This window comes from Physeter macrocephalus, chromosome 6, assembly GCF_002837175.3.
Source record: "Physeter macrocephalus isolate SW-GA chromosome 6, ASM283717v5, whole genome shotgun sequence".
NCBI classification, from domain to species: domain Eukaryota; kingdom Metazoa; phylum Chordata; class Mammalia; order Artiodactyla; family Physeteridae; genus Physeter; species Physeter macrocephalus.
The window spans coordinates 14,952,309-14,963,464 of record NC_041219.1 but is presented as its reverse complement, the minus strand read 5'-3'; the positions used below and the strand labels follow the sequence as shown (position 1 = coordinate 14,963,464).

At 33.2% G+C, this 11,156-nt stretch overlaps 1 protein-coding gene across 9 annotated transcripts in view; it reads left to right on the top strand.

The window, feature by feature from the left end:
- PPP1R12A (protein phosphatase 1 regulatory subunit 12A) overlaps positions 1 to 11,156 on the top strand; it is a 156,024-nt gene that overhangs the window by 104,055 nt on the left and 40,813 nt on the right. For 5 of the 9 annotated variants that reach the window (XM_028490409.2, XM_028490412.2, XM_028490411.2 and 2 more), the window contains exons 9-13: positions 1,271 to 1,395; positions 8,045 to 8,161; positions 8,551 to 8,766; positions 10,029 to 10,123; positions 10,974 to 11,078. In XM_028490409.2, the coding sequence (XP_028346210.1) occupies positions 1,271 to 1,395; positions 8,045 to 8,161; positions 8,551 to 8,766; positions 10,029 to 10,123; positions 10,974 to 11,078 (658 nt within the window). The remainder of the gene's footprint in view (positions 1 to 1,270; positions 1,396 to 8,044; positions 8,162 to 8,550; positions 8,767 to 10,028; positions 10,124 to 10,973; positions 11,079 to 11,156) is intronic. The other 4 variants (XM_007101006.4, XM_007101004.4, XM_028490413.2 and 1 more) reach the window with 1 other exon arrangement.

The window sequence follows — 11,156 nt, the reverse complement described above, 5'->3', positions numbered from 1 at the left end:
CTCCCAGACCGGGGCGCGAACCCGGCTCCCCTGCATCGGCAGGCGGACGCGCAACCACTGCGCCACCAGGGAAGCCCTATAGTGATTTTTAAATATGCCAGTTTGGCCTTGTCCTTTGATATAGTTTAAGATTATGCTTTTCACCCTATTAACATCTTACAGATGTTTTCTTAGTCACAAATAGGACTGACTGAATCATTGCAAATTCAGAATTATTAGTGGGAAGTTTGTATTTGCCCTAAAGATAAGGATTTATTAATGTTGTCTACTTAATCATAATGGTAATTTATGGTGGAAGATTCTTTGTAAAACTGACCTAAAGAAGGGAGAGAGGTAGTATAATGAAAATGAGTATCTCATAGGGCTTTAAAAGCAGTATACTTCTTCACAAAAGTATAGAAAGATACCTGTCCTATCCCATTTTGAAACTAAAGGAATATTTTAAAACTGGATAAAATGACTTTTGACCATTTGAAAAGTGAACTTTTCTAGGCTGTTTATAAATTACAGTTAATTTAAAGGTTTAAATTTATATGTGACTTTTGCTAAAGGCCAGTTTGATTTATGTGTTCAAATGCAGTCTTTGAATTTTTGCTAGCATCATATTAATTTTTTTCTAATATTTCAAAAATCTTTTTCTGAGTGATCAATTGCTAGTTGGAAATGGTCTTGATACATTGTGAGAAGAGATTTAACCTAATTTAGCTGATATTGTGCCCATTTAACTTTAGACTTTTTAGGGGTGAGAAGGAATGCTCTTTGTGACATTTAAGCATACTGTTTGACAGGAATATAAGTCATTATCGACAAAGAGCACTTTTAGATTTCCTAGAATAAAGAAGAGCTATAAGTTTTAGATAAGCAATGTAAGTTGTTTATTCATTGGAAAACTGCATAGCTCTTGCATTTTTGAAGTTACATTGTATTCATGTATTCAAGTTTTAAATATTAATTTAAAACTTAAAAAAAAATTTCCATAGTGTTAAAAGTACACAAGTCAGATAGTCAGATTTTATTTGTGCTTTTTATTCTTAAAAGTCTGGTTGTGTGTCGTGTCATGTTCTTATTTAAGTCTCATACCTATTGAGACATTTCTAGAAACTCCTTGAAAATGTCACTTGTTAAAAGGGATAATAGTGAGAAAAGACTGAATTAACAAAACCTTAAGCAAAAATACAGTATAAAATGCTATTTTCAATACCATTGAAACTGAATTCATCTAGAGTCATGACTCTCAGTGTTCTTTTTTTTCCTTTTCCTTTCCCTAAAGATAAGACAAAATCCATGGCTTCTGTAACTAATGCCAATACTTCTAGTACACAAGCAGCTCCTGTAGCTGTTACAACACCTACTGTGTCATCTGGTCAAGCAACACCTACATCACCTATTAAAAAGGTAAGCCAAAATTGTGTTTGTTAAAAGTAAATGTATTCTGTGTAAGTACCATTTGAGCTAAAGCATTAAGACAGTTCTAAGTTTATTTAAGGTTTTAGAATAAGAATATATTTTTCTTTATTTCCTCTGAATCTAGTATATTCTTTTTTTCAAGTACTTTTTGCAGTTGATATCACAGTTGATCATTAACAAAAATATCGGGTTGGCCAAAAAGTTTGTTTGGTTTTAAGTAAAATAAGAGACTTTTTCATTTTCACCAAGAACTTTATTGAGCAACATATTCATTAACCAAACGAACTTTTTGGCCAACCCAATAAATAGCAGAAAGATAAAATTTTTCATATGAAAAACTACTGATCATGGTAGTTTTTTATTTCCATTGAACTTTTGAGAAGCATGGGGTTTGTATCCTTTATTTCTGATGAGTAAAGGTGCATTTTGGTAATTTCACATGTGTATAACTTAAGCACGAAAAGTACTACCACAAGTTACTGAGAGAACTGGAATCTAGATTTTCTAATTCATTTACAAAGCACCAGGTATGTCAGAACAAACCAGAGGTCAACTGCTGACCCCACCTCTTGTTATTTGTTGTGACCTTGAGCAAGTGACTGTCTTCCTTATCTGTTCCCCCTAAAAAGGACAAAACAAAAATAATAACAAAGAGAAAATAAGTTAACATTGTTAAGCGGTAATTGAGAGAGCTTGGCTAGTGACTGAGTGCTCCCAAAATGTTAGTTTCATTTCCTTCCTCTTCCTTATTTTGTTCTCCATTTATTCTTCATCCTTACTTTTTGTTGATCTGATAAAGACTTTTCCCTGCTGTTTCAGAACCTATACTTCTTTTAACTCTAATTAAAGATTAAGGGTTTTCTGTGGGGTTTTGTTTTTTTTTTTAACCTACTGGTCTCTTTTTATGGTATGCGGGCCTCCCTCTGTTGTGGCCTCTCCCGTTGCGGAGCACAGGCTCCGGACGCGCAGGCCCAGCGGCCATGGCTCATGGGCCCAGCCGCTCCGCGGCATGTGGGATCCTCCCAGACCGGGGCGCGAACCCGGTTCCCCTGCATCGGCAGGCGGACGCGCAACCACTGCGCCACCAGGGAAGCCCTGGTCTCTTTTTAAAGGCTTCTCACCACCAGCCCTTCCCTAACTTTTAGGAGCAAACTCACTTCCCTCTCTGTGTAACACACACATGCACGCACGCATGCACATGCACACACGTAGACATATTCCCACTCACACATGCTTTTTTTTTTTTTCCTGGAACCATTTAAGAATTGAACGCTCTCACTGTAACACTTTATTCCTAAATACTTGAGTATGTATCTCTTAAGTACAAAGGTGTTATCCTTCATTCCCTCACTGAAATCATCCTACTTAGAAAATTTAACATTGATATAATACCATTATTTATGTTCACTGATATACAGACCATACTCAAAATTTTCCCAGTTGTCCTCCTAGTAACATCTTTCTAGCTGTTTGATTTTTCAAATTAAGGGTCCACTCAGGGATTATACATTGTGTTTACTTATTTAAGTCTCTGCCTTTGGACTTCTTGTTTTGTTGCTTATCTCACATTATTTGGTTTGCATGGGTTTGAGGACTGATTTTAAATCCCCACAGTGTTTCTATCATATTGTTAGTTTTGCTTATCTTTGGATTTGGCTCCAAGTGGTCAAAATTTGAACCTTTTAAAATCATAAACTAGAGAATTCTTTAAAAATCCATACTGTTATTAATAATCCTCCTCTAAAACTCTTCCAGAGGAAAGCAGTAGTATGAATTCTTAGTGGTAGAAACGTATGAATTTCACTGGTACAGTTTGAATATCAGAAGACTCTGTGACTGAATTATCTTATTACCTTCTGTATTCTAGAACTGAGGGTTTCTTGAATTCAGTTAGAACCCATCCTCAAATGGTCATAATTTCATATGCTTTAAAATGAAATTCTCCAGAAACAGTCTGTCTGCAAAATTTTCAAGATAGTTATCATGCCATAACTGGTATCACCATGAGCTGCTTTAACTAAAGCTTTATTAATTCTAGAACCCCTTTATACTTCTTCAGTGAATAATAAACTTTAGCTCTTTTGATTATCTGTTAGAACTGTACATTTATCAAGTTCCCAAAAGCCCCATTCCCCCTGGAATAGCTGGCCAAGAAACCAGCCTTCAGTCTTTTGAGTATTTAACTAAGCAATCTCTTTCCTACTGTAGTCAAATAATTACAATAGGGTTCTTATGATCAATTATATTTTTCTCAAGCATAACCCTAGATTTATGGCAGTTTACTGCTCAGTTTATGCCAGCTGCCCTCACTGAAAGCAAATACTTAATAGCTCTGTTAGATTAGTGGGCCAGTAATTTCTTTGCTATAAAAGTTCTTATTCAGAATTACTTCTGATTCTGTAATTAAATTGATCTAATGACAACTGTTTCTCTAATTTGCATATTTAGAAAATCCATTTTATTCTCCATTTAAAGCGTCATAACTTGCTTTAAAGATTACATTGTTTCAGTCTTTGTTCTTAAAGTTTTATGGGCAAATTTTATTCAAAGTAATAAAGTCATGGTGTACAAAAAAATGAAGTATTTTTAAGTTTTATCAGTATTATATGACTTTTAAAGCCTGTTACCATGTTCAGTGATACTGTATTTACTTTAATTTAGCATTTTAGTGGTTTTTTTTCATTTGTTTCAGGATTTTCCTTGTAACTTAGAGACCTAACAGAAATTTCCTTGGATGAATTCTTAATTTGTAAATGCATCGTAAAAGATTTTGTAATTAATTAAGAGAAGAGTTCTGTCTATTTTTAGGTTGCCACTTAGTACTCTGCTTCTATTATCTAGACAAGTTATCTTAAGTTCTCTAGCTTCCTCCACCAGTTCATAAACTATGTATATAAATACACACACACACACACACACACACACACACACACACACACACACACACACACACAAACATTCATGGCAAGGAATAGATCACGAAACTGGAAGCTCTAAAACAGTATTAAATATCATTTATATTCTGTAATAACTCATGATAACTACAGAGAAACATAGGTATATTCACTTTAAATGATCTTCTCTTAAGCTGTTAACTTGTCAGCTAAAATTATAGAACTATTTCTTTAGCAGTGAGATCAGGCCTATGATATATGGATATATTATCTATAAAACCATTAGTTTGATCTTATGATTTATTTTAACTAAAAATAGTAAGTTTATCGCATTATTTAACTTACAATAAGTTAAATAATATACATTTTATATTAAATTTTTATCTAACAATAAGTTTATTGTTAGTTAAAGTTTCAACTAACAATAAGTTTAACTAACTGTTTATATATAACTCTCTAGTCAAAATAAATATTGTTGGGATCTCTGAAAAAGATTACCTACTCTGCTGTATACACATACATTCCAATAAGCATAAACTATATTCTCTTTGCTAGATGGTAAAAATTCAGAGTTTTCTTGGAATTACATGTTCTTGCTAATTGAACCTACATCATAATAAAATCTAGTAAAAGACTACTATGTGCTGTGGGTATATGAAGTATACCAATAAAAGTGTATAATTGTAGAATGATGGTTTTTAAATGGAAGAAATCATTTTTGATTTGACGTAATGGAGTTAGAACATTTGAGATAGATCTTGAAGAATGAGAGGTAGTATTTCAGCTAACAGAGAGGAGAGTTTGTACAGTCTGTTGAAAAAGAGCGACGAGAAACAGTGTGATCAAAAGTAGGGATAATGTGGAATGTTGCAGGAAAAATGATTGTCTAGTTTGATTGATTTATAGGATACATATACGAAGTAAAGCAGGAAAAGTAGAGCCAGATTAGAATGTTTTCATTACTATGGTAACATTTTCATAATTTGATAGATAGTAGAGGATCATAGATGTTTGAACAAGGCCATGAGAGAATTTTAGAATGTTATTCTGGCAGCAATGTATAGGTGTATTTGAAGGTGAGAGACTGACTGAGAGAAAGTTTATTAGAAAGTCATTGAAGTTGCCTAGCATGATAAGAATATAAACCAGAGAAGTGGCAGTGGACTTATAAAGGAGAGGAGGAGATTTAGAGACTTGGCACTTAATTTGTAGATGGAGGAAGATGACAGAGAAGAAGTCTAACATGACTACGAAGTTTCAAATTTAGGGAGTTGGGACTTCCCCAGCGTCCAGTGGTTAAGACTTCGTGCTTTCAGCACAGGGGGCATAGGTTCAATCCCTGTCAGGGATCTAAGATCCCACATGCCACACAATGCAGCCAAAAAAAAAAGAAATTTAGGGGATTGAAGAGATTTTTGGTGCCAGTAACAGAAATAGGGAACTGAGGAAGAGTTGGTTTGGAAATGAAGGTGTTTGACTTTAAACATGTTGAGTTTCAGGTTCCAATTTTAGTTACGTATAGTCCATTCTACAGGTAAATAGAAATTCAGGACTAGGAGTCAGATTGAGCTGGAGAATAACAAATTTGAGAATAAGCTGAATACAATTAATATTTAGCCTGAGGATATAAGAAGACCCTACTCCAACATTCAGAAGAAAGTATAAAGAGAAGATAGGAGATACAAGAACAGACTCTTGGAGTGCTTATGTTACAGGGCTATGACAAGGATAGTTGCTACCAACAACAACAAAAAGACGAGGAAAGGGGTAGTCAGAGAGTAGGAAAGTCAAAATAGTGTCCTGGTTATAAAAACCAAAAGAAGAATTTAAGGGACTAGGTATACTTGAGTTTTTCAGAGAGGTTTATTTATATACCAAAAATTGATAGATGCTTTTCAACACATAAACCAGTATTTAAATCCATGTTAGGTGGAGAGGAGGTATATCAGTCATAACAGTGCAACAAAATTTCAAACTTGATAATATTGCCTCATTTTTCTCAACTCTAAATATTGGATAATAGTAAAATGCTATTTCATTGGGTGATTGTAGGATTAAATGAGATAACCCATATGAATCACTTAGCTTAGGGCCTCACACAGGTAAACATTTGTTAAATGTTAGCTTCTGTTGTAACACTCAGCAAATATTATTTGCTATATGACGATTTTATCATGGAGGAATAACATTTGTTTCCAGTTTGGGGAAAGTTCTGGGGTAGGGAGGGATTGGCAAACCATGGTCTGTGGGCCAAAGGTGGCCCACTACCTGTTTTTTGTACAGCCTGCAAGTTAGAATGGTTTTAATACTTTTAAATGGTTGGCAGAGGCAGGGGAGGATGAAAAGAAAAAGAGTATTTCGTGACACAAATTCAAATTTCATTGCCCCTAAATAAAGTTTTATGTAACACAGCCACATTCATTCATTTGTGTACTACCTATGGCTGGGTTTGTGCTACAGCAGCATAGATGAGTAGTTACAGCAGAGACTCTACAGTCTACAAAGCCTAAAGTTTACAATCTGGCCCTTTACAGAAAGATAAGTTTGCCAACCTCTGTTCTCGAGTACCATGACTTTAAACTCTGAAATCAATAAGGAATCATCTCATTGCCTATCATATTATATAAAATATTACAGAGCTTCCTGGACTTTCTCAGTCAATGGAGACCTTAGTGTTTTACTGATTTTTTTTTCACAGTACCATTTGGCCAAAAAAAAATACCTCTTGGTTTCATTTATTAAGTAGTTAGGTACAAATAAGTTAATAATGGCAATTTGTGCAGTGTCCAACAGATGTCACTGTACTTCTCTCAAAACTTTAAAATATCCCACAGCACCCCTGTGATTTTGTTCTTGCACCCTGGAATGCCTCAGTGTGCATTTTGGGAACTGAAAAATGCTTGTATATCTTGAGTCTCTTTGCAACCTTATTGTTAGAAATTAATTATTGGAAGTATTAGAGGTATCTTGTAGCAGTTTTGTCTAGGAATTAGCCCTCCAATGTTATGGGTGCTTTAACAAGCTCTATTAAACTGCTGTTACGGCAAACCTTGGTAATAAGTGTGAAAGAAAGGTTGCTTGGGTTTTTTTTTTCTTTTTTTAATCTATATCCTATGCTTGTAGTAACTAAATAGTTGCTATATTTACCATCTATATTTAACTGTGGTTGAATATTTAAACTCTGTAAGTGAAGTTAATGAGGTGAACTAGTTACAGACAACAGATGTTTCATTTTTAGGGCAGTTGGAAAGCCCTGAAAATGAAATAAATATTTGTACAAAAACAGTTTTTAGTTGAAATGTTTGGTGGAAAAATCAATCAGTAAATTTAAGGCTATGATATTTAAAATATTAATGAATTAAATATTATAATTAGAAATATACTGATGATTACTTTTTTTGTTGATGATGATGGATTAAAAATTTTTTAACCCAAGTACAAAGTGAATAAAAACCAAATTCAAGGGCAGTAGTTTTTTCACTTTATACTATAATACTATCTGCTCTATGTGCCTTTAACTGCCTTAGAAGTTTCTGTATTAGATTCTTTCAGATTCTCTCATGCTAAAACTGGAACTTGTTCCCAGTGACTTTTAAAGATTGGATAATTACCCAGTTGTTGGGTTTTAATTTATTATAAAATTCTTTTAAAAAAAGAAAAATCTGTTTTGCTCATAACTTCCTTTCCTGTTTTCATACTTTCAATCTTTATCTCTTTACCTGTCTTATTTTAATTGGCTTTAGTATGATTTCATTGCTCCTATCATGCCTGTGGTGGAATCAGTAGATCCTGCATCATGGAGGCAGGGCTTGCGCAAAACTGGCATTGTTCTTGTGCCCAGTAAGGGTGAAAAATCTATGGTGAGGCCTTTCGATGTGCAAGGATTTATATTAGGTTACAACATAACAAGTTTAATATGAATATTGGTTTCAAAGATGCATGGTTTTAAGTCATTATGGTGTGCTCATTTCTGTTCTCTGTATTTGCATCATAATTTTTCTGTGTGATACAAAGTGTGGAGTGTGTGTTCTTAAATCTAACATCTGGAAAGGTAATATTTCCTTCTTCAGTTTTAGATCTTTACATTTTTGACTAAGACATTAACCTGCTTAGTAAAAGTGTTTCTCCTGAAACTATTAACTATAATTTTAAACATATTATCTGTAAACTTCTCATTTTCAGTTTAAGGACTGATCAGTATTGTATAATTTTTCTCCTTTTCCTTAAAAATAAAATAAAATAAAAACAGTTTCCAACTTCAGCTACAAAAATTTCTCCCAAAGAAGAAGAGAGAAAAGATGAGTCTCCTGCATCTTGGAGGTTAGGACTTAGAAAGACTGGTAGTTATGGCGCACTTGCAGAAATCACAGCATCTAAAGAGGCTCAGAAAGAAAAAGACACTGCAGGTGTTATGCGTTCAGCTTCAAGTCCCAGACTTTCCTCCTCTTTGGATAATAAAGAAAAGGTAATCTGTTTCACAATTTGGTTTCTATAAAAACTATGATAATTTGTTTTCCAGGAATCAGATCCGTTGGATTTTCTACTATGTATCATTAGGTCTGTGTATCAACTTAATTCACCTGACTTAATGAATTACATGATAATACAAATGTACCTACCTTAAGCAGATATCTATATGGGATATAATTATTGGGAAGATCAGGTGTATTTGCCCAAAACATAAATTATGAGACTATACTCAATTAAAGGAATCCTTTATTCTGTTTGAGAGTTTACAATAAAATGTATCAAGGAGCAAGCTAATTTTATTTATTAAGAGGGTTTTGAAAGTTTAGGAACACATTTGTTCTAGAATGTGATTATACTCATAGGTTGCATTTATCCAATATCTGCAATTTCTTTACCTACTTTTTCATCTGATACATCACAGCTTTGTCCTAGTGAGCAATTTTAATAACTATATTTTGAAAGGCAGTATTAAATTGCATTAAATAGAATGCACCGCAGTTCATTCAGTGCTATTTTGTATAATTGGATTATTTATTTTCTATTGCATTTTTAGTGCTTGGACATTTTTTTCCTTACAGTTTTCTTGCTCTATACAGGAGTGTTTACATGTATCAGAAATTCAGAAATGAATTTCTCATTAGGTAATTTTAATAGTTTTTATTTTGTATAAATTTATTTTCCAGTTGTTTTCCAAGTACTTGATGCCAGTATAATGAGAATGTAACAGATGTCATCGTCACTACACTCTCAGCCAGATTTGGTTAAATATAATTTAAATAACTTTTTGTTTTGTATATTTTAATGTTATATTTTTAAAACATAGACTATCAAGGTAGTAAATAGCTTGTATAATGTAAATAATTGAGTCTTATCAGTGAACCGTATTTGAGACCTTATTTCTCTGAAAGAAGTAAAGATATTTTATCTTACAATACTACATTACAGTACATGTTACAGAAGTTTCAGAAAAAGTCATTAAAATGTGGAGGAATTTCTTATGTTAAAAAATGAGCTAATTCTAGATTAAAGAAGACGGAAAAGAAAATTAATTTGAACAGGCTGTTTTTTAGTGTTTATAGTACTTGAATATTGATAGACATCAATTTTGGAGTTTAGCTCGGAATTATGGAAATATTATAAAATAAACTATGATGGCTGTGTAATTATACATTGTTGAATACTCTTTCCATAATACTTTTAGCAGCACCTATAATCATCACAGATTTATTTTCACTCTTTTTTCTCCCTGTTGTGTAGGAGAAAGATAGTAAAGGAACTAGGCTTGCATATGTCGCACCTACAATACCAAGACGACTAGCCAGTACATCTGACATTGAAGAGAAAGAAAACAGGTGGATTCATCATGATTTGTTTTATTTTTTTTACTATAAAATCTTTACTATCTATCCTGAGAGTTAAAACATGAGCATTGTTGTAATTATGCGGGATATGGATTTCAGGAAGAGATGGAGGGTATTCCTAATAGGAAGAACGCCAAGTACATGGACTTGAGGAGGTGCAGGCTTGGTATGTTCATGAAATAGCAAAAAAACTGAAGGCATTATGGTTGTAACGGAATGAGGGGGCAGTGGTGGCAGATGGGGTCACAGACTAGTATATGCTTTCTAAATATTTGGAACATAATAGAAAAGGAGAAAGCAGAAGGGAGAAAAAGCCCTTACTTGATCACTGTCAACATTTAAATTAGTTTCTTCCTACTTTTCAGCACATACAGAGTATGAGAATTTTTAATATAATTGTAATCATGTTATAATATTCAATTTTGTGTCTTGACTTTTTCTTTCACTTAAGATCTCGTAATGTCTTATATGTTAGTATGTATTTTCAATAAGCATTGTTTTTCATTTAGTACATAGTGTTCCATAGAGTAGATTTGCTGAGGTTAAAGTAACCATCTCCCCTCCCCAAACTATGGGCATTTAAATTGTCTAATATTTTGTCATCATAAATAAAACCTCTGCAAACATTTAAATTTCCCCCCTATAGTTAGGATTATACGTTTGGGATAGAATCTTAGAACTGGAATCTTAGTGAATTACTTTCACTTCTTAATAAATATTCCAGAGTGTTTTTCTATGGGATTTTACTAGTTTTTGCTTCTACAGATGCTTATTAAAATACAGCTTCTTTAACCCTATTTTAAAATTATCTACCAGAATCTGAAGGATATTGTTTTCACAGAGATTCTTCAAGTTTGCGAACAAGTAGTTCATATACAAGAAGAAAATGGGAAGATGATCTCAAAAAGAATAGCTCAATTAATGAAGGATCAACTTATCATAAAAGGTAATATAATTCTTAAGTAACTTTTATGTATTCTTTTATTAAAATATGAGGCAGTTTGGAGCTCTCAATTTAATATAA